The 24,772-nt window shown below is 37.9% G+C and overlaps 1 protein-coding gene across 2 annotated transcripts in view; it reads right to left on the bottom strand.

Moving 5' to 3' along the window:
• The window catches only part of LOC128985506 (proton channel OtopLc-like), a 98,407-nt gene that overhangs the window by 57,274 nt on the left and 16,361 nt on the right, over positions 1-24,772 (bottom strand). Inside the window, exon 2 of one of the 2 annotated variants that reach the window (XM_054405063.1) lies at positions 19,900-19,971. In XM_054405063.1, coding sequence (XP_054261038.1) covers positions 19,900-19,971 — 72 coding nt within the window. Of the gene's footprint in view, positions 1-10,570; positions 11,148-19,899; positions 19,972-24,772 lie in introns of those variants that run through there. The other variant, XM_054405062.1, reaches the window with a different exon arrangement.

The raw sequence follows: 24,772 nt of genomic DNA, 5'->3' as shown, positions 1-24,772 counted from the left end.
GCTTCTCGGCATTTGTTGCCGGTAGAAAGCACTCGTAAAAGCAAGAGTTATGTTTCGGCAGGGTCTGACCCACTTTGTTCTTTGTGGCATTCACTGGTCAAAAATCTAAAATGACCAAAGTCGTCTACTCCACAGAGATTCTCTGTGTCCACTCCAAGTTCGAAGCTAAGTGCTAACTAGACAGCAGTTCGTGATGGCCTGAGGAAACGAATGGAAACTGGAGAAGCTACATGCTCAAACTGTCTATTCCTCAATCACTCTTTGCCAAATAAGAGATAATGCGATTCAAAGATCGCGCGAGAACCGTTAAACCAATTATTGTACCAAGTTTTGATCGCAACTGTTGCAGTTACGTTCCTAAATGGAAAGGAGGATGGAACAACACTATAAAGTACAGGGAGAAGTTCCGTGAACAGTATACATTGTGGATTTACGCAGCTGAACACAACGGGAAAATCATTAACGGGTTTCAACGGCGTAATAATTTGCATTAATGTTCATTTTCATCAATTTTGGAAATCAATAAACATTATGTCATTATGGTATTCGTGAATTGTGGTTTTATCTAAGTTTTGGCGTTAAAGGTTATGGTTGTCAAAAGCTAAAAGTTCATGAAATAAGATCCAGGCAGTTTCCTTGCCAAGAAATGTTACAAAACTACATTAATTTACATTCAACAAATCAAGGATGTGGATGGTGCAATGGCTAGAGCGAAGGGATTCTGGATGTTGATGATGTGCATCATCAAGACATGCAAAATAAATCATCATATTTGAGCGTGGTTGAATTTTATTTAACAATGGTTTAAAACTACAGAGCGACAATTTTAATTAAAAAATAAAACATCTGCCATAGACTCAACGTTTGTCGTAGTAGGAAGGTTCTCCAAGAAAACTATAGCCTAGTACCGAGTCTACAGGACCACAGTTGAGCCGTATCTCTAGATGTTGTGTTTATCCAAACATTCCAGCAGCTCGCATCTCATCTGTATTCATGTATTCCGTCTCTAAATCTCTTCAGGCCTAACTGGATTACTAGCTATCCCAGCAGTCACGACAGTTCGAGTCTTGGCGACGTGCGATAAAAACACTATCTGAACTGCCTTGGTAAACGGCTTAATAAATGAATTCGTCATGTTGGAATAAGTATGAAGTTTGATGTGGTTTACTGAGTTACCTTATTATTTCTACGTGAGATTATACGAAGGGCATTGTTAATATTTGTACGTCAGGGAAGAGGTTTGATTTGATTTCGTATTTAAATGAAATGATATAATAACCATTTGCGATTGTGCCTATTTTGCCCAAGGCCCACCCTGTCTTTGTATTTTCTTTGTAGTTCTAGAGTGGCCCGTTTGGGATGTACAGTATTCTGTTGTATCAATGTCTAGTTCTCAACATTGTGAACATGTCTGGTTAGTGTAAGATATTATCGTGATCACCTATTCCTGAGCAATAGTATGAGCTAAAACGTAGACCCAACTCTACATGTTTCTATTAAGACATGTTTGTATAAGCTATTCCATAGCCTGTACTTGATATTACTTTAGACCCTGTGTAGAATCCAGTAATGTACTTATGGCTGATTATAATATACACTCTAACTAGCTTTACTGATATTCCCGTCTCACCGGAGGTGTTTCTACCCCAAATGCTCCCCCCTACTCCCTCCGTCCCTGTCCCTCGTCTTTCCCTACCCCTAACGTCGCCCCTGTACCTCCCTGAGTTACCCCGTGTTGTCCCCTCCCTGTATGTCATGTATGTTGTCCAGTGTTGTATGCAGACTTACCCCAACAGCTGATCACTGCACTCCGAGCACCGTATGATGATGAGCCTATAACGAGCGACACAGCACAACTGCCAGTAAGGAGGCCGTGGATTTCACTACAAATTGCAGTCCAGGTGCTCCAGTTAGCCCCCACTGCCCGTTGCGATCGCCGATACCTCTCTCAAGGTCGGTGAAACCGAAAACATCTATGAAGATGAAATTATGATGAGAAAGTAAGGCGTGGGTCCGGCGCTCAGCGACGCGCCTTCCGGCTATAGCTCTGCCTTCGCTCGTACCTGCTGAGTTTGGCGCGATCGGAATTATCGACTTTTCTTTTCGACGCGCCAATTTGAAATTTACCGCCGATAAAATTTTATGTAGCCGGTTTCATGGGTTTATTGAAAAACTTAATGCAATGAGTAATGAGTATAGCTGAGTGATGGGTAACTGGTCTCTGGTAGGTCTGCTATTACGTAGATAAACTGAGACTGTGGTTTGCTTTACCTTCTAACTGGTTAGGTGCTATGAATAATTGTTTGAGCAACCGAGTGGTTGTAGTGTCTGTCTTAAAATCTGAAGGATGGTAAGTTCAGTTTTTTCAAGCAGGTTGAAGCTCTGATCCCACTTGCCACTGTGCGTGCAAATGTGTGTTGCAAATGTGTGTGTGTGTGTGTGTATTCATGACGTTTTATCCAAATAAAGGTTAGATAATAACAGGATTGATATAACTGTTAGACGTTCTCTACAAAGACATGGCAGCTGAAAACATAAAAAATACAAAACAAAAATCGATGCAAAGCATATACCATAGAACTCCAAACTAATCGAATGAATATAGCAATCGTAATTAATTACGTCACCCCTTGTCCTTTTGAACTAAGATTACTTTCCTTAGTTTACCAACTCTTTTATGACTGGATGGTAAGAATGACCTGCTATTCTACACATGTTGAGAGACCGCACTATCGATGTTAACACGAATTCCCGTCGATCAATTTGCTATTATTATCATTCCCGGCACATTCTGAGCCGACAATGCAGGATGTATCGGGATGTTAGTGTTGTAGGAATGCCATCCTGTGTACCGGGTATTGCCTAGTAGTCAGTAGTTCAGTAGTGTCTCAGTACAGTAGCAGACGGTTCAGTAGCGGATCGGGTAATCAGGCAATCAGCTGATCCACTGCTTCACTGTGCGTGCGCCGTCATACGTCCTACTGGGCACTGGCTGCAGCAAAAACTTGACGTTATCTCCCAGCTTGCATCGCTCTGACTGGATATTGTCAGTGATCTGCCACCTGTTGACACATTGGATCAATTCTCTTTCCATTTTCAGATCTGATGTCAGATGTTGATTGGTGAAGGAAGATAAATTACGTTTGCTAAAGCTTCAATCTATTGCCGACCTTTAAGTGTGTTCTTCGTGTGACAACAGCGATGCTACCATGGTTTTTGTAATAACAAATTACCCTTTTTTGCAATAAAAAATTATGAAAATGTATTACAGCCAGATGTAATACATAATAATAATAAATAATGAAGGAGTCTTCACATCGTCGTATGGCTTACAGGGTACCGATCTGGTCATATTGCCTAAGGGTTGAAAAGTGCCAAAATACAGAGGACGAGAACTTCTGTAGAAGCAATTTTTTTTAGGAACGAGAGCCGAAATCATATTATAACGTAATCGCTATGGCAGTAGGTTTGGTTTGGTGGTTAGACCACGTGGGACTAATGTCATTGATTCCGGATTCAGATTCAGTCAGTGTCAAATTTCTGTGCTCTCTGGTGTCAATACCCAGTGGATTTTAGCTGTGTCATAATAATATGAGTCCATGGTTTTGTAGCAAAGAAAAAATATCTCTCACAAGAAGAACTGTATCGGTGTTAAGGAACCTGTTCCCTTGAAACCTGAAAGCCATAAGGTAATAAAAAGAAAATGCTGCTAAGGTAATATGGATATCTGTAACTAGTAATGCTGAAATAGCTTATTCTCTTGTGTAGAGGTTAGAAATACATTATTTTATTTTCATAGTAACAAACTGGCAAACAGACTAATCGGAAAATCCGACTATTGTCCTTACAACCCTATTGTAAATAGCTTATTATTTTGATTACCAGGTAGCATTCAAACGAATAACTGCCATTTCGCAGCTCTGTTGTAGAAATAATCTATATAAGTATAAAAGAGGATGTTTGTATATATCTATAAGTATAAAAGAGGATGTTTGTATATATATATATCTAACAAAAAACCACTAAGTGGTAACACTTTCCCCGCCAAGTCAGCAATCCAAAAAAGATAATAAATCATTACTTTTCCGCCAAGAAAAATAATGTAATGTATGTAAGTTTGGCAACTTGGTGGCAGACTTTTGCTTGGTTTTATTTTTCATTAAAGTTACGTTCGTGGATAATTTCACAAATCAACTTCTCTAATTAATTAGTCCAACTAAGTGTAATAATTTCGAGGTAATCAGTAAATATAAAACCATCACTATTATGATTTTATGAAATGCGGCACAAATAAGGTCAAATTTTGTAAAATAAGCTCTCACCTAGCAATGTACTAATGGGAGAGATACTTGCTCAATGAAACTAGTTTTATGGTATTTTTTAAAGTGATCGAGCAAAAGTCTGCCGCCAAGCTCCCAAACTTACATACATTGCATTGTTTTTCTTGGCGGAAAAGTAATGATTTATTATCTTTTTTGGATTGCTGACTTGGCGGGGAAAGTGTTACCACTTAGTGGTTTTTTGTTAGATTTTATTTATTTTTGTAGAAAATTAACAGTTAAAATAAAAATCCTCTTTTCTCTGATATAGGCCTATAGACCACGGCACAACTACATCTCATTTAATTTCAATAATATTGTTTGTGTAGAACTAAATTCTAAATTTTTGGTCTTATCTGCTTTAAACCGATTAAAAACTTTTTGACACACGTACCAAAATTACTATTTAAAACCCCCTGGGCTTAAACTCAGTTTCAAATTCCATTAATGGTCATCTTGAACAACATAAAATGCGTTGGTGTTACATAAGTGTTCTGATAATTAAACCCGTATATCTAAAGACTAGTGTAAATTGAGCCCTTATTAGAGAAGTAAAAATTTAATCAAACAGATTAGGTGTGTTAGAAATAGCATAAGGCAAAACAAAGATTGAAAAACTCATTTATCCTAAATTTACATAAAACTTTTTAATTGCTTGTTTAACATACGTAAAGTGATTTTCCCGATTGTTTTATTTTGTTTTAGTGTATCAAACATAAAACAAACCTTAGTACTAGTACTAAGTTTCAAGTTCCTAGTTTTCATATGTTTTAATAAGTAGTAGTATTAAACTGTTAAAAAAGACGAGCTGTTGTACCAGTGTACCATCGGTACACTGCATTTTTCAATGGAAAGTATCGGGGAATATCACTGCTCTAAGTAATTTTATATAGTAAGTAGTTCAAATCATTCGGTATACCTGAAAAAATACTTTATAAAAGTTTTAAAATAATTTTTCAGCTGTTCCTATTATGAATTTCTCCAACATTTAAATTAATTGAAATTTAATCGCATCTGGTCCTTCTTTTGTTTTGATTTTAATCCCATGTTATTTAAATGGGCAAAAATCGTACTCTGATGGCTTGCCAAGGGTTTATGGGTCAACGCACCGACTTGAGACCCTCAAAAGGCACATCTACACGTTAAGGGCTTTCAAACAACATAAAAAACTTTAAAATTGAGCCAGTGGTTTGGGCTGTAGGTCCGTCAACATTTAAGGAGAAGAAGGAGAACACGGAAAATTTGTGAATTTTCAAACTAGTTTTTCTTGGCTCAAACACAACCGTTTTTTAAATTCTTTTTTTTTATTTTGTTGAGAATGAGTGCCCCTATCCATTAGACGAATAACTATTTTGATAGCTTTTGTTTCTTCAGAGCTATAGACGAGTAAAAAAGCCACTTTGTCACGTCATGTATATATACACTGCAGCAGCTGTGTACCGCTGGGGGACTTGGCGGGGCGGAACGCTGCCGCGTTCCTTAATATATTTGTTTGGCAGTGATAAACTCAGACACCGCTGAACCGATTGCCACGAAACTTGGTACATACGTGTAGAATTTCATGGAATAGGTTTATACACCATCAATTTCGTGATCCGTCCAATCGGCTCCACCCCAGTGGCTCTGGAGTTTCCCATGTTAACCTTATGAGAAATGGAATTAATGAATCTTAACAGCTGTTTCAATTAAACAAGTTGGTTCTGTTCTATGATGTTCAATAGCATTAAAGTTACAAGGATTACCAACAGGGTGCAGCACTATTATTTCTTTTACATTTATGACAACAGCTAAATTGCAACCAAAAGGTGAGTGAGCATAGCGAACGAACTTCAACCTGGAGGCGAGTTAGCGTAGTGAACGAGCTAACCTGAAGGCAAGTGAGCGTAGCGAACGAGCTAACCTAAAGGCAAGTGAGCGCAGCGAACGAGCTCCAACCTAAAGGTGAGTGAGCGTAGCGAACGAGCTCCAATCTAAAGGTGAGTGAGCGTAGCGAACGAACTTCAACCAGGAGGTGATTGAGCCATACGAACGAGATCATCTTAAAAATTAAGAAGTTAAACGGGGCAAAGCCCGCGGGTTACAGCTAGTAATATTAAATACACATCTTCTTTTTTATGAGCACATATCTCAGTATTCTATGTTCTTCTATGAAATCAGTCACGTTTACTTACACAATACTGTGCTGCAGCACATATTGACGGTTGTGCAACATATTGTTTGTTATATCACCCTATCATCTACAATAGCCGTATCGATACTCTGTGTCCGTGAGAAAAACGACAAATCACCCGTGACAAAGATGCACCGTGGCGGGAGTGAACCTCGCAATTTGCCGCCATTTTCAAACGGAAACACTTGTGTCCGACCGGAAGTCCCCGTGTTAACATAACCTCCCACGTTTACTATACTTTCTACTATCACATGTGAGAGTGAGAGGAAGATGTGTTTACATCCTCCGACATAGAGAAAACATCACACAAATACACATGTTCCTCTATGTTTTTATCAATCACAGATTTTTCCAATTTCTGCCAAGTTCTTTGAAGTTTCTAGCACAATTAGGTAAAAGATTTTAAATTTACAGCTTAAAGTCGAAAAACAGTTGTTACTCCTGATCAGTGCATTTGTGGTTCAACTTATCCTATCTTAGAATAGGTGGTGTTAACTTTAATTAATTTTAATACAGTATTTGTTTTAATGGTGGTGTTTATTTAATATGATTAAGTATAATTTTTTATCGCGTCAACTGATAATTCTAATTTCCTCTTTTGTTTGCTGTTAGCAACAACTTCACTTTGTAAGTGTGTCTTGGCTTCAGGCAGAAACTTTCTTTATAGACTTGCACCAAATAGTATAAAATCTCATTTGGCTATCTTATATCAATTAAAGCTTATTTTTTGTACCATACAAGCATTACTCAGACCACTTTTTCTTATGACTTCATATACAAAAACCTAAGTAGAGAAGGTTCCATTAATAAACTGTAAAAATGCATTTTTTTATGTTTATGTAACCTTTCTGACTGTACTATGAACATTTTTGCTAGTACAGTATGGTAAGAACATTATTTGTAGGAAGACTTATAGCGAAACAATTTATATAACGACTAGCAGAGTACCCGTCCTTCGTACGGGGTTGGCATATAAGTATCAAATGCTTATAGCAGTTATGAGTGAGGACATGGTTTAAGAAATTTCGGTTCTTTTTGAAGTTCGTTCGCTACGCTCACTCACCTTTAGGTTGGAGCTCGTTCGCTGCGCTCACTTTCCTTCAGGTTAGCTCGTTCGCTACGCTCACTTGCCTTCAGGTTAGCTCGTTCGCTACGCTCACTCGCCTCCAGGTTGAAGTTCGTTCGCTACGCTCACTCACCTTTTGCTGTTGTCATAAATGTAAAAGAAATAATAGTGCTAGTGCTGCACCCTGTTGGTAATCCTTGTAACTTTTAATGCTATTGAACATCATAGAACATAACCAACTTGTTTAATTGAAACAGCTGTTAAGATTCATTAATTCCATTTCTCATAAGGTTAACATGGGAAACTCCAGAGCCACTGGGGCGGAGCCCCGAAGGATTTTTTGGGATAAAAATATGCCTATATGTTATTCGGGAATGTGAGCTATCATCATGCCAAATTTCAGCCCGATCCGACCAGTAGTTTTTGAGATTAGCTCATACAAACACACACACAGACACCACCTCTTCTTTATAATAGTATAGATATAGATAGATTGCTGTGTTATTATTACCCGTTTTTGAGTTGTAGATAATTTTCAAACATACTGCAAATTTATTTTTAAAGGGGGTTGAGGGGAAATTACTTCCGACAACTGCCTTATTTTTATTTTCATTGACTGGGTTATTAGTTGCCTTAAGCCGATCATAAAAGATTATGAAACTGTAAGGGTGTAGACCTATGCGTAATCTACGGCAAAACATACGACTACAACTTCACAACTCAGCTCTGCACATAACCAGTCTACAGTTCCATCAGCACTAAGGTAGCCGTGCGGTTCTTGTGGATCATTATCCTGGACTACTTCTTCAGCATTAACCCGTCTTTAGTCCCCGTCATTATAATATTAATGCCCCGTCTATATTCTGGGTCACCCTGCATTACACGACCAGATTTGCTTTGATGAATAATTAATCGCGAGTGACATTTAATGTGTGAAAATAATAATGTATGGACCCAAGTGTTTATGGATGGAGCACAATTATTTGTGACATCTTCATTTATACAATATATATATTAAAATTCAGTTCATACAAGTGTAAAGGAGATAGTTTGCTATGTAAGTAATTAGATTTGTGGATATTACTTTAAATTATCTTAGAATTTTCTGAACTCTATCTTAGATTGAACCACATAATTAGAGATTAGCCATTGAACATACTCCATGGAATCATCATCAATAGAGATCAGTTGACGACAAATCGTTGAGATCATTTGTATGAGATCCTCACGCTGTTTCAACCCTTAAAATAACCTATCGATGAGTCAAGGTTTGCCTTTAAAGGTAATATAATAGTAGTACGAGTGTGTTTGATCGTTTATATACTCGGAATTCATCATCCTACTTCTGTTGTTTATATACTCGTTTGAACTGTTTTATGGGCATTATAATGTATCTACCTCTCTAACTTTAAAGGTTTATTCTAAAATACGCAACTTAAAATGTACCTCAATTAAATACGTTGTTTAACCAATATTAGTTAAAATTTAGGTTAGGTGATATTTGAAAATAAAATACGTGTTGTTTATATAAGTTTTAGTTCGTTTATGTCATCTTTTAGGAAAACGTATAAAAAGAATGTTAACTATATAAGTCTGAACTACTAAAATTCCGATAACAAGAGCTGCACCTGCACATTTATATTTACAGTTCACAATATACAATTTATTTGTAAGTAAGAATCCCACAAAACCTATAAAAGTTGATAAACTTGTTACCTTTTTGTTGATAACGCTGGTACAGTAATTGTATCCAAGGTTCAACCGACAGCGTTATAAACAATGTGCGATAACCCATCTGCAAACGCCATCTAATTCTCGCAATACATAACCCCGACACGGATAAGATCACAATGTATGTACTGTTAGATTGCCTACAACGCCGCCAGCGGTCAGAATCAATCCAACATCGGCTAATGTCTACATTCTCGCAATACATAACCCCAACACGGATAAGATCACAATGTATGTACTGTTAGATTGCCTACAACGCCGCCAGCGGTCAGAATCAATCCAACATCAGCTAATGTCTACATTCTCGCAACACATAACCCCAACACGGATAAGATCACAATGTATGTACTGTTAGATTGCCTACAACGCCGCCAGCGGTCAGAATCAATCCAACATCGGCTAATGTCTACATTCTCGCAATACATAACCCCAACACGGATAAGATCACAATGTATGTACTGTTAGATTGCCTACAACGCCGCCAGCGGTCAGAATCAATCCAACATCGGCTAATGTCTACATTCTCGCAACACATAACCCCAACACGGATAAGATCACAATGTATGTACTGTTAGATTGCCTACAACGCCGCCAGCGGTCAGAATCAATCCAACATCGGCTAATGTCTACATTCTCGCAACACATAACCCCAACACGGATAAGATCACAATGTATGTACTGTTAGATTGCCTACAACGCCGCCAGCGGTCAGAATCAATCCAACATCGGCTAATGTCTACATTCTCGCCTTCTGCTGCGATTATACTCGGTATAACGCTTCATCAGCTCACCGACCGTGTCATTATGACGCTTCCTATGGTTCTAGCAGCGACACGCCTCACACGTTGGGCTTCCTACCAGGCTTGAGATCGAATATTCAGTGTAGTGATCGAATCTGGTGCAGTTACCGAACAAATTGAAAACATTTATTTTGTATACACTATTATTATGTACTGCTTGTTGAGCTAGTAGACGGAAATGTTAAACATATTTAAATAATTTCCTTTGGTTTTTTTGCAATTTTTATATTTTGTTAGGGTACTTTAGACTCGTATTTAGACAATGTAGTATGAACGTGACCACGTTACGACCACCTATGCGTATGTGCTACCGACTTTTAAAACTAAATTTTCTTCGTATTTCTAAACAATGTATGTGTTTGATTTTTTAAGACGACACATAAATCTCCCATTTTGAATACCTATATCTTCGTAGCCAACCACAAAACACACAAACTCAACGCGCAGACAACAAAACCCACAAAGCTATCTAGAGATCACTCACTGTGACGGAGCGGCGGGGGCGACTCCCTGGCGGGCCCGGGTAGTGTCAGGTAGCTCTGGGAGAGTGTCCAGTTCTCTCTCCCGGGGGTCCGCGGGTCCACCTCCTGGGTCACCCTCTTCCTAGGGAACACTTCCGGTCGCTCCGGAGGCGGCTCGACCTCCAGCTCCTCCTCCTCCAGTAGGAACGTCCCCCGATGGATCGTGAAAGACCTCCTCCTGTCGACTCCGTCGTCGGGGAGGATGTCGTCCATGACGCGGAAGGGTTCCACCAGCCCCGTCAGTTTCTGGGAGTAGCACACATCCCCTCGCTCAAGAGAGTCCCCGAACCTCTTCTCTACCGCGGTGGCTGTTGAGGTGGTGGTGATCTGTATCCATCTCGGGGGTCGCGGCCCGACTGAGTCAGACTCATGTCTGTAGTTGGCGAGTTCGCCCACCATGACGTGCGTGTGTGTGCGACGGCGGAACAGGAGAAACTTGTGTCACAATAGACTCAAGCGATGATTGCTCTCCTGGCAACGGTAGATCACCAGGCAAGGAACAAGTGGATAATTTTCCACGTTAAAGATTTCTTGAAAACAAACTGCTGGGTAAATTGGCACCAATCGAACGCGTGACGCAGCGATTTCACCAAACCCGCCTCGTCCAAGTTTGCACTACACGGATATTCTTTTAATCTAATCTTGAAATATTACCGAACAAGTCCTCAATATTAGCTTAGTTTTAAAATTGACCAGAACTCACTGAGCCTCCTCCAAGCACTGAACCCCGAGTGCCGTCCACCTCCGATGGCCCGAGGAACGGAACCCAAGAGTACGCGGGTGGCATGCCAACTACACAACGCCATGTCGGAGAATACCAATGGGCGACAATACTGCGGCATTCCCTCACACATAACCCTCTTCACACTTCCTCCTTCAAGGTCACAACTTTGGGTGAGCCTACTTCTAAAAGTAGGTGACCAGAACATGTCACTGAACTCTGCAATAGTTATGATATTTATCTTTATGCATAAGTACAGATGCTAATATCAGTTTTTCAACCACAAATGCATACTAGAATTTAAAGAACCTATTCCGTTAACAATTATCTTGTTAGTTTCAATTTATTAACAAGCAATGACTTGAAACGGTGTTTCCATTGATAATTCTCACCATTAAGGTGAAGTCCGAATTATTATAATGCAATTTACTGCCCTCGCAGGTCAATAGGTCAGGCATGAGCATTCACAACTCTGACTTGACATATTACCAGTCAAGAGCGTTGTCCACTTTGACAGAACGATGGTCAATTTCGCTTTTTGCCGCTGAGTCACTTTGATGTGACAGTCAGGACTTGGTAAGCTTACGAGCTTCAAGACTTACCATTGTTATTTTTGGAAGTTCTTTGCATTTTTGTAAATTTGTCTCTACAATTTGTGTAATTGTATTGTTTTACCTCGGCGGGGCTTTGTCGTTTCATCCCATATTATCTCCTAAGAAATATAGCTTTGGTATGGTACTATTTTCTTTCATCATATGTCCATAAAAAGGCAAGGAAGTATTGCTGTTGTTCTATTTTGTCGTGTAGTCCTATTCCGCCCGAGTTTTATTTCGCCCGTAGCCTAATTACTCCCAGTTCGCCCGCGGTCCCAGATTAACCCCTATAATCCTCAGCTCTACCTGCGTCAGGAGTCCTATTCCATCCACGGAGGCGAAGCCCCGCCTCCTAGGACCCGACCCACCCCCAACTATGTAAAAGCCCTCCCCTACCCATCACCCCTACCACTTTATAATCTGGAACTTTCCTTTGGGTTGAAACGCTTCAACAGTAATCTATATTGATAAATGCTTAAGACATAACAGATTAATAAAATTGACTGTCCATGAACTGTTAGTTACTGTACGGTAACTGTATGTTTCTGTACGGCAAACAGAAACATATGATAACACTGCAATCCAAGACATGGCCAGCAACGGCCACTAGTTAGCTGCTTCTAGTGTTAAATATCCAACTGCACACCTTTGAGTTTTCTTTATTATAGCCTACAATGTAAATAATTCGCCTATTGGGTCTGATGATGATTGGAGTGTCGAATCGAACTCTTGCCATCTTTTATGTATATTTATCGTCTGGTGAGGGCTGTACCGAAACTGCCACGACGTTTTATGATCATAATCCATACCGAAACTGCCACGCCAATTAGTGAGGATTATAAGGGTGTTTTTGAGAATGCTAGAAACACTGAAACTGCCACGGCGGATTCCTCAGGAAGGGGAGGTTGGTTTGGCAACGTGCAGGGAGAAACGGGAATGAGAATATCCCTCACTCATCACAGTGACGATTTTGAAACACAACACTTTACTTTGCTCATAACTTAGTTAAATGCTTTTCATGTCGCTACTTAAGAGGCCATACTAACTTTGTACTTATTTAAATCAAGTATCAATAGAAAAAGTCATTTAACTACCGATGAAGTCAGAAATAATTAAATAATATGTTCTAAAGGATTAAGATTGCAATTGAATGTAAAATGTTTGTTACTAAATGTATTATATGAATGCCCTTAACCCGTTATAGTGAATTACTGGCGTTAAAGAACTCGATAAACACATATTTTATCATTAGATTTGAAGTTTTCAGTTTATAAATATACCAAGGTGTAGGTAGGCATCGTCAAAATTGCACAAGAAGAAACATAATCTAATGCAAATAATAGCACAACAGGATACGTGTCCTGAAGTATAAATAAAACACAATTGTGATAAATATGTTGATCATATTTGGCGAATTTATTGATTTCATCCTATACTATTAATATTTTGCAAAAAAAAACACTTTTAACCTCACCGTAGCAGTAAACCCTAGGTGTTTGTTAAATCTAATGCTATTTAAATGGGGAATAAATATGTCTTGTTTATGGACGATTTTAGTAAGAATCCAATCAAACAAATTGAAATTCACTTAGTGTGCAGGTTTGCTGCGGGCTGCGGTGGTGGTAATGTATTTAGAAATGAGCTGAGAATACCATGAAAACATGCTTTTCAGCAATGAGTTGGAATTGGAAATACTGCGCGCACTGGGTTCCAATTGTCTTAAGAATTGGCGTCGAAGTATGAGATCCTTTGTGATGACTAGAATACACAGATTGAGTTCGAGTCTGTCCAGATTTTGTTTAGTACGAAATACAAATAAAATACAAGACTAGGCCAATAAATATACAGATACAATTATACTAGTATACAGAAGGCGAATAATGTGCAGGTTTACATTAATAATACCAGATAAAAACTTCAAAATTGATAAGTATACATTTTAGATACGGCTGATAAAAAATAAATCCTAATTAGCCTAGGCTACTTGTAGTGATAATTCAGGGTCACCTAATTCTGCCAACCTAGAAACCGGGAATAGCACGTGAATTTTAAGTATCAGGAAAAAGTCCATGAGTTGTAATTGAATTTAGTAAGAAACCGGGGAATAAAAATGGTCAAATATTTGCCATAAAATCCACCCGAAAACACAAAGTTTACACGTTTTGCGTAATCGAAAAACGCCATTGCGAGAAACTACTGTAGAAATGACCACGAATATTGGCGCAATATCGATAAATCATCACACACTAAGCCGCAAGTGAAAAATGATCATTAATTTTTCGTCGATCGCGAAAAATAGTTACGGGTGTAAAATAATCGCTGGAGATGAATGCGAATGTTGCCGCAATTGTGAAATCATCACCGGTCATCATCATTGCGGTCGTAGTTTACCATCACAGTTATTTCTGCGTTTGATCGCTAGAAATTATCACGGATTTGGCCACGATCTAACATACGATCACGGATGTTCGTTAAAGTTTCTTACGCCAATTCTTCATTTTTAGGCGTTTCCGTGATGGCAAGTAATAATCTCGGTCGTTTCTATGATCACAGAAAATTGTCACAGATGTAACGCCTGGTGGGAAATCAACACGAATTTGTTTCCCATTTTCTCATGTTTAATTAGAATGAAATGAGACTCGGTGTATGTTTTTGCATATTTATTTAGTAATATACCTCAATTATAAATTTTGTTTATTCACATATACAGGGCTGGGCAAAAGTATGGACATCACCAGAACCTTTTAATGGGTTACGCCAAGAAAACAAAACTCTTTACACGTCTCTATATCACGCAAGTGAACTTTTTGTTGTATTCAAATTTTGTTCTTCAACCAAAAATGGGTTACTGTATTTTGGTGGCCCCATCGAGTGACACCTCATATTAATAGGCCATTAGTCGAAGAAATATATATCGGAGAAAGAATATCGACAAAAGCTAGAGGTCTCTATCTAAACTCAACCCACTACTACAGTGACTGAAGAATGGTACGCGTTAAAATCGTTTCAGTTACTGTTACTCGTTGTTATATAATGTGAAGCATTTTGCTCGACATCCTCCCCGATTTTTTCCCTAGCAAAACCACTTATTAACACCACACTTTGTATAACAAAACGGTAGCCGTCTACTAACAACGGCGCGCCCTTTCTCTTCGTTTCAAATATCTTATCCTCCATCGAAAGGCTATCAATAAGTATAACTAACACACCAACACCCTTACTACTAACTCTCTGAAGGATGGCACAAAACTGTTGAGAAATACCGAATTTGAAAAATATAACATGAGTCAAGCTAATAGGAGCGCATTCCACTGAGATTCCACGTGAACGCCCCTCTGCAGACCATGGTTGGGTACAGTATTTGTAGTTCTGCAACCTAGCGTCTTGGGCGAATAAAACTATTTTTGAATATTACAGTTTTACAGTATTATATTAGTATTTGATCACCTCTCGTGTAATTAAAAGCGTAGAACAGATAATATAAAATGCAGTGTTATAAAAGTGGTAAATGAAACATATAACTTGTTTCTTAGTGGTAAATAGTTATTCATTAAAGCAAATATATTCTCAAAAGACGGAATAAATACTTATAAAGTAAATACTCTAACAGTCGCAACACTAAAAACTTAAATTAACATAAAATAACTCCTAAAATATAAATACGAAAGGGCAAATCAATCACTTATTTTTCCAATCTACGTATTATTGTAAAAGAAAAGGTTAAGGCAAAAATGGGAATTTTGAGTCTCCCGTTTCTCCCCGTCTACCTGGGGAATCCGCCGTGGCAGTTTCAGTGTTTCTAGCCCTCTCAAAAACACCCTTATAATCCTCACTAATTGCCGTGGCAGTTTCAGTATGGAGCATGATCGTAAAACGTCGTGGCAGTTTCGGTGTCCCCCTGGTGAGATAACAGTATAAGAGCACAAATATATGTTTTAAGTGTTATTAGACGTTTTTTTTTACTTTTCGTATACAATGTAATGTAGTAGTTGACGCAAGGAATACGTCAAGATAGTGTCGTTTATTTTATTTACGCAAGTTGCGTACACTACTTTACCTACGACAATGTATTTAAATTACTTATATCACTATTCATAGCTCCTAAGAGAGGTTACGTTTTCGTTTAATTTATAAAATCTCATTCCCACTGACAGTGATGCAACGAACTATTGTACCAAAGCTGCTTTGTAAATAAAAAATGCTATTAAGGGAATCTTTTTAATTCTAAGAATTGCACTGAAATGGCTAACTTAGTAGATGCGTGTTTAGCGTGGAAACGGGTGAGTGTTGTGATGTCAATTAAAACTCAAAACAAATAAATATTTTGTATAAATGACAAGTAGTATAAAAAAAGTAGTATAAATGACATTAGTGTACTCCATCGCGATGTGTAACAATCAACGGCACATATGGAAATGAGTTAGCTCTCATCTCCCCAAAAAGAAGCATACCGATGACGAATCCTTAATGACAACCCTCTCGTGGAAAAATTCGAAACTCTGCTATTTCTCCCCTGTTATTTCGCACGGACAACGCTTGGACTTTCCAAGTCAACATCCCTCGCGCTTCATTCACATCCTGTCTGGTTATTCATGAGAAAATATTGTCGTAGGTAAAGTAGTGTACGCAACTCGCGTAAAAAGAGTAAACGACACTATCTTAACGCATTCCTTGCGTAAACTGCTATATTACATTGTATAGAAAAGTAAAAAAAAGATAGTCTAATAACACTTAAAACTTTTGTGCTCTCATACTGTTATCTCACCAGACGATAAATATACATAAAAGATGGCAAATGGTGATCGAGTTCGATTCGACACTCCAATCATCATCAAACCCAATAGGTGAATTATTTAAATTGTATAATAAAGAAAACTCAAAGGTGTGCAGTTGGATATTTAACACCAGAAGCAGCTAACTATTGGCCTTTGTTTGGCCATGTCTTGGATTGCAGTGTTGTCGTATGTTTCTGTTTGCCGTTAAACGCAATATTTTAAATAATTAAATTGCTTATTTGCACATTTTTAACAGCACATAGGTAAAAAATTTTATTAATCTGCTATGTCGTAAACATGTATCAATATCACTGTTGAAGCGTTTCAACGCAAAGGAAAGTTCCAGATTATAAAGATTTAACATATCTTTACAACGGCTACATCAAAAAGGGCACATGCCTCTTTATATTTTAATGCTAAAAACTTCGTGTTTAAACTTCACATTAATACTATAAAGGAAATTCACTTGGTTTGTCTGGTTTGTCAATCGGAGGTGGATAACCGGGTGATGGGTAGGGGAGGGCTTTTACATGGTTGGGGGTGGGTGGGGTCCTAGGAGGCGGGGCTTTGCCTCCGTGGATGGAATAGGACTCCTGACGCAGGTAGAGCTGAGGATTATAGGGGTTAATCTGGGACCGCGGGCGAACTGGGAGTAATTAGGCTACGGGCGAAATAAAACTCGGGCGGAATAGGACATAACCCTATTTTGTATCTACTATTTATTCAATGCCCGTAACGCTATGAGAAATTAAATCCCTGTTAGTGGGAGAATAAATATAATCTGATAAGATTACATTACTTATCCAACAACACCAAAAATATAAGTCAAGTCCGTACTGCAGCTTTCTGTGAAACAACAGAGATAATCGTCTTTAAACGTAAATAAGAGAAAACCTGCACCGGACAGAACACAAAACCGCCCAGACGGGGTCAAAGCTCAAGCAGTAAGTCAAGGTCGTAGGAGGACTTGTCAAGGTGACGAAGACAGAGGAGTTGTAACGGAGAGTCAAGGGTCAGAGGTCAGAGAGATGAAAGAAAGGACATAAACTGGTCCTTGTGACACTATGTATGCTGCAAACACTGGAACACGGCCAGCACAACGGCGCTACAAGGAAAATACCCTATCTCAGAGTTCATCAACTCAGGAACATCAAAGTCGAAAAGATGACTGATTTATCTGGATTTTACTGCCCCTGTCTTCGTCGATGCACCTGTAGGATGACAAGTAGCTTCAGCAGCATCATGAGCATCCGCAATGGCAATACCCTGTAGTATCAACGGGTTGTCGGTCTTGCCCACATCCTACGTCGCTGGAAGGTATTCTAGTAATCACGCTAGGCTCACGTTCCTAGGCGTGATCTCGTTGCTTGTGACTAGTTTTTCACACGCGCTATTGAGTGTAACGGACAGGACGATTTAGTACCCGCACAAATTACCGGCATTTCAAGAAGTCTCATATCTTTCTAAACTGTACTGAACACTTTTTTCCAACGGTGTTATTACTCTAAAACTAATCTAATCTGATAATCTCGTAAACTCTATACACATCATTGGCTGTTTGTCATTTACTCGTGCAAATTAGAGAACTTAAAAATATTATTAACGCATTCGGTATAATCAATTTAAGCTGTGTTTACTGGATTGTTTATGAATTAGCTTATTATTACACAATATACTTCTTCTGTTAATAATAGTAAAGTTTAATTTTTGTAAAGAAGTTACTTCATTAGTTCGTGTATTTTTACCTATTTATTTTTGTTATTCTACCAACCTTGAAACTACCAATGAATACAAAGCGATGTATTGTGTACTCGAGTATTATCCTTGAAGAGCAAAGTACAAAGTGTAGTATTTATCCTTCGTAACATAAGTAAAACTCATCAAAACTGTCTTCAGATTTATATTAATAGGATGAAAAGAGCACTCGTAGTATCTAAAGTCAGCTGAGTTTAGTTGACATGAGGTAAACATATTCTTTACAATGGATTACGTATACCGACATAACATATTACACCACTGTCACTCTTTGGATTATTCGCACTTCGAGAGTCCATTTCCTACGATTTCCACGGTGGACAGACACGGTTTCTTCCTTGTCCGAGAGATGATCTGATGTTATACAACACGGATGTAAGTCTGTCACCATCACGGTAGGTTAGACGGTGTTAAGTGTTTTCATCTCACGAAAACTCAATTTATCTCGCTATAAAGATTAGTCCCAAGCCTCTTACACAACTAGACTAGAATTCCCTAATTTCCCTTTCATGTTAAACCTGCTGGAAAAGCTCAGCTAAAATGATCATATGAACACCAGAACACCTAGAAGTTGTGATCTTAGACCGAAATATACTTGGAAATAAGAATACAGACACTCGATTCGTTATTTTCTAGTAAAATTTTCGTCAAACACAAATTTCAAACATTTTGTTGTAAACTACTGTACCTAGTAAACACGGCTAAAAATAAGACTTCTTGTAGAGATAAAAATGTATGTTGTAAAAACTAGCAAAACATGTTTATAAATCATGACGTGATTTGGATTGTGTACACTTTTGTTTAAAACATAGTAGGTATGCTGCAAGCTCATATCCCACCGTATTGCATGTGACAACAGTACTGTCATAGATGTATCTTCATCACTCCACCAACAGGCAGCAGCACATGTCACTGGTTGTGGTTGTGTGACAGGGTACTGTCTACCTATATATCTACTAGTGTCTACTAGGGTCTGTATGTGTTGCTTTATCTTTTTATCACTTTTATCACTCCGCCACCAGGCAGCAGCCCATGTCACTGGTTGTGGTTGTGTGACAGAGTACTGTCTACCTATATATCTACTAGTGTCTACTAGGGTCTGTATGTGTTGCTTTATCACTTTTATCACTCCGCCACCAGGCAGCAGCACATGTCTACTCCAGAGCAGTGTCTACTATCGTCTGCATTACACACATATGTTTCCCGCTCAGTGAAATCTCTCCAGTTTTTGCTCATTTGAAGAGATTACCTATTCGCTTTCGGTTTATGTCACGGTGAAAGATCTCATGTTGTTTCCGTAACATGGGCATCTTATGAGCTTTATTAATTACTATTCATTTTATTTATTCATTCTACAGTGATATTTGGTAAAACAACACTATTGTCACTTCCTGTAAAATTTAAGATACTTTCTTAATTTATTAAGGAATAACATTCAACTGACTTACCAGACTCAGTTTTGCTCCGTTTACTCTTTGACGCATACATTTTGCTTGAGCTTTCCTTGGCGGCACCATTCCCTGTAAAACAGTAAATAGTATTTTTCACACATTCTTCACGTTTCATGTTGGTCTTGCAAACTAAGTCACGTCAAACATGGTTGATGTACAAAAATTAGAAAAATCTTAAAATGACATTGCGCTTGTATTTAAAAGGTTTAAACCAAAACTTGTATGGAAACAGTTTTTTATGGTTTATTCAGGCCCTATGTCATTTAATATTTGTGATGAAGAAGTTATTACAAATATTTTTGTCATCAGAGATAATATTTCATTACTTGTTCTTATCAAAGCTCTATGGTCTCTCTCATGAACCTAATTTCGTCAAACCTTATCACAACCTCAATTGATTGTACCAATTGTGCAGCAGATTGAAATCTATGTATCGAAATGTACACAACGTCATTAATCTGTGAATGCAGCAAATCTAAACATTGTTTTCCTCCTTGTTGCCATGAGAACCAGATCAACATTTACTCCAAAATATCCACTTTGAAACTTTGGACGTCCCCAAGTCTTTGCTTGAGTGTTTTTAGCGAATTTCCCTATAGGGAAGTAGCTATTACCGTAGGTGGCATGGTAAGAACTAGGCCCGGGACCGATTTACTTTTTTCATTTTGATATCCCCAGAGGCCAAAAACACCATTCGTTCAAATGTTTATATATGTGTTATATTATATATTATATAATTATATTATTATTATTATATATTATATATTATATATATAGATTTATATATATATATGTATATATATAATATATATACGTCCGTGAACGCGATAACTTGAGTAATTTTTGTCCGATTTTGATGAAATTTGGTTTAAAGGTGTAAGGCAGGATAAACTTGAATGAGTTCGCGAACCAGCATGATCGGACCATGGGAACGGGGTTTTTCGGGGGCTTTTATGGGATAAAAATGGGTTTTCTCATTTTTGATCCTCAAAACACAAATTTTCCCAATTTCTCTCTGAACCTTTTTTAAAGAGCTTAAAAAACAAATAATTTAGTATATCAAAGTGTTTTTGTACGGTTATTGGTAATGGAGAAAATTTAAAAAAATTGTAAATTTAAAATTCCCATGTTATTCTTATGGAGAATGTATAGATAAAATTTTGTAGTTTGCTTGTTTATGGATATATTTTGACCAAACTTGGCCAATTTATTTATTTTATACTAAGCTATTCATATTTTCCAAAAAAATACACTTTATTATTTGCCTTGAGCAGCAAACCTAGGTACTCATTAAACGTAATTCTATTTAATAGATTTAATTGAAAATCAATTCAGATCAATGGAAATTCACTTAGTCGGCAGGTTTGCTGCGGCGGGGGTATTTTATGTATTTTAGGTCTATATTGACCGGTTTCATGAGTTAACTTTGTGTAAAAATCTCTCAGTGTTTTTTCGGTCAGTTTTACGTTCATCCAGAACAAACAGATACACAAAGATACATAAACAAACGATTCGTCTTTTATAACATTATCAATCTAACTGAACATAATTGTTTCGTGAACAAGGCCAGTAAGCCAGGAAGTAGCTGATGGAACCGCAATGGGACTTTAACTTGTCAAACGAAGTAGAACTTTCACGCAAACTCCGTGTGTAACGGACTCTACGGTCCATACGTTCTTGGAGTAAATGGAGCTACTTGTGTGTTGGCTATCGTAGACAGATCAGCCAATACCATTTGTCAGAGGATTATTGATCATGCAGCCTAGTCGGCCTGATTATAACAGATCTATGTCTCCCTCCTAGACCTTGCAATGCTGTTCACCTGTTCTCGTAGAGCGTTGTTCTAATGGTTCTAATGTAGAACGTAGTGTAGATGTGCCACTGCCAGCCTAGTTTTGGAAACAGGTTCACAATCATCATCGACAACTCAATGACCGGCTCGGCCAGATCATAAACACGAACTTCTTGGTTCCCTCCATTCTCGCCACCATGTCCCGCGCTTTGACCCCGCCTATCGTGGCGTGCTTTTACCTCTAGAGGACCGGCTACAAAAAAGCTTTTAGAATAAATTCCAGTTGGTAAATCTGCCGAATCTGAGATTCACCTCAGAATTCCCATGAGGTCAGGCAGGTAAAAGTGGTTGAATAAAATGACGATCTGAAAAAGGTGAATCTTGAGTTTAAATCTCCTTTCACTGATTTCGAAGATGGTGATTTTAGAGAAGATTCTATATTTGTCAGTTAATTTCATGTGTTAAGTAATCATTTTACTAAACCAATTCTAGTGGATTTAAAATAAAAATTGTAAGTGGATTTGTCCAATGTACAGTAATAAGTTAAATAGCAAATATAACTTCAACATCCCTCTATTTTTATAAGATTTTTGTTTATTTTTTTTTTTTTACGAATGGCTATTGAATTGAATTGTATTGATGCAAAATGTGTTCGGGCATACACCTTTGATGTTTGGAAGACTCAAAAGAACAAAACAAATGTTAATGCTGCAGAAATTTGCGGCCTTATCAAATTTAACTATTGTAAACTATGTGACGTCCACAATTAAAATATCTTCAATTTAGTTTGACAAATTCCATGAGCAGCTTTGATATGTTTATGACACTTGTGGACTAATCAAGCGCCTGCAAGATTTCTCGTTTCTTGTTTTTATTTTACCTCCAAATCATGATTAAATACCCAAAACATCTCTTTACAAATAAGAAATTTAAACAATCTATAAGTATAAAAGAGGAAGTTTGTATATATATATATATATTTGTTTGGCAGTGATAAACTCAGACACCGCTGAACCGATTGCCACGAAACTTGGTACATACGTGTAGAATTTCATGGAATAGGTTTATACACAATCAATTTCGTGATCCGTCCAATCGGCTCCGCCCCAGTGGCTCTGGAGTTTCCCATGTTAACCTTATGAGAAATGGAATTAATGAATCTTAACAGCTGTTTCAATTAAACAAGTTGGTTCTGTTCTATGATGTTCAACAGCATTAAAGTTACAAGGATTACCAACAGGGTGCAGCACTATTATTTCTTTTACATTTATGACAACAGCTAATTTGCAACCAAAAGGTGAGTGAGCGTAGCGAACGAACTTCAACCTGGAGGGGAGTTAGCGTAGCGAACGAGCTAACCTGAAGGCAAGTGAGCGCAGCGAACGAGCTCCAACCTAAAGGTAAGTGAGCGTAGCGAACGAACTTCAACCAGGACGTGATTGAGCCATGCGAACGAGATCATCTTGAAAATTAAGAAGTTAAACGGGGCAAAGTCCGCGGGTTACAGCTAGTATATGTGTAAAATTATGTACTTGCCATTAGGATGTTATTATTAATTTAATTGGGATCGTCAATATAAAATGGTATTTTGAATGTTACCTTTAACTACGTTATTAAGTAGAAACCTTTACTTATTATAATGTTTAATTTAGTAATTAAAGGCTCATATTTTTTCATTACAAATTTAATATTCTGCTTTCAAAATGTGAACTTATTAATATACAATTCAAGCTCATTTACTAAACATCGCCATTTTTAAAAACAGTTAATCGACTAGATTAAGAATCAATTTCACTTAGAATTAGCGCAGCGCTTTACTTTCTTCGGAAATCAATTCCGGAGGTGTTTCCAAAAATAATCGTACAAACCAGATTCCAAATTGGCCTAATTATGGAGTGGATATTCAAATGACAGATAGGTCGTATTATGATGAACCGGTTAATAACCGGTATAATAGTGGCAGTGATGAAAGGTGTAGGGTATGATCGCGGTGATCGCGGTGATCTGTGGTGATCAACGGGTGATCATCGTGTTATACGGCGATCAACAACCGACGGAGGACTGGAGGACCGGCTACAGTAATGACAGACAACACCTTGCTCCTGGCTGGGTGCGTGGAGTCACTCTCCGCTCTCGCTGTGCTGTCTGTTGGGAGTTAGGGTAGGTTTTACATCTAAATGATCTACGTAATTTTACGAGAGGTCCAGAAATTTGTCTACCAATTCCCGAGCTCATACTGAACAACTTTTTCCGTAAGTTAGAGTGTGGGATACAGAGAGGATCACAGAGTTTGACGGTCAAATGAATTGGTAACATTACCTTACCTAACGCTAAAAATAGACACTGAGGTTTTGAAGAAAGCCAAACTATTACCAATATATACGTGCTCTGTATTGAGGGTAGTCAACAGTTAGATATTGAATTAGCGCTTACCAGCCACTATTAAAAAACTGATCAAGTGGTGGTGATTACCAAAAAAAGACGGTAATGTTTAGGGGTCAAGCAAGAGTCGGTGAGAGAGAGGTGAATAAAATGTCAACAGTGTTAAAATGCCATCCCGGGACTACGATTAACCAGTACCATCGGTGGAACGGTGAGACCACAAGGAATGTCGTAACAAGTTACTAGACGCACTTCGGCTAGAAGGAACGTCTCATGGTTCCAAAACAGCAAAAGGATGGTTTATTGTCATACATTCGATAATGTATAGTAATCGTCATAAGTTGAATCTTGTAATTGTCAAACAGAGACAAATACACGATTTGAAAATACATCATGATGCGTCACCATCGATGTATATTACGCTTCCCGTATATACAGTGTAGTATATCGTTAGATTATATACCTACTGTACACCGATGGGTCACTCACAAGCTTTTTAGTTCGGAAACTGATTATAAATGCTTCGTAATTGTACTACTATTTTGTTTTTATAAACACTTTCAAAACAGTTAATTTTTATTTAAACAATTTTGTTTAGAAACGGGTTTCATCTTAGTTTTTTTACTATACTCTGCGTCGTCAACATGTTGTTAGAAAGCGTAATAAATTAATAGCCCGATGACAAATAGCAAGTCA

The sequence above is a fragment of the Macrosteles quadrilineatus genome, unplaced genomic scaffold (assembly GCF_028750875.1).
Source record: "Macrosteles quadrilineatus isolate MER2022 unplaced genomic scaffold, UCM_ALF_1.0 Scaffold_2__2_contigs__length_208266976, whole genome shotgun sequence".
Classification (NCBI taxonomy): domain Eukaryota; kingdom Metazoa; phylum Arthropoda; class Insecta; order Hemiptera; family Cicadellidae; genus Macrosteles; species Macrosteles quadrilineatus.
This window is presented reverse-complemented; position numbering and strand designations above follow the sequence as displayed.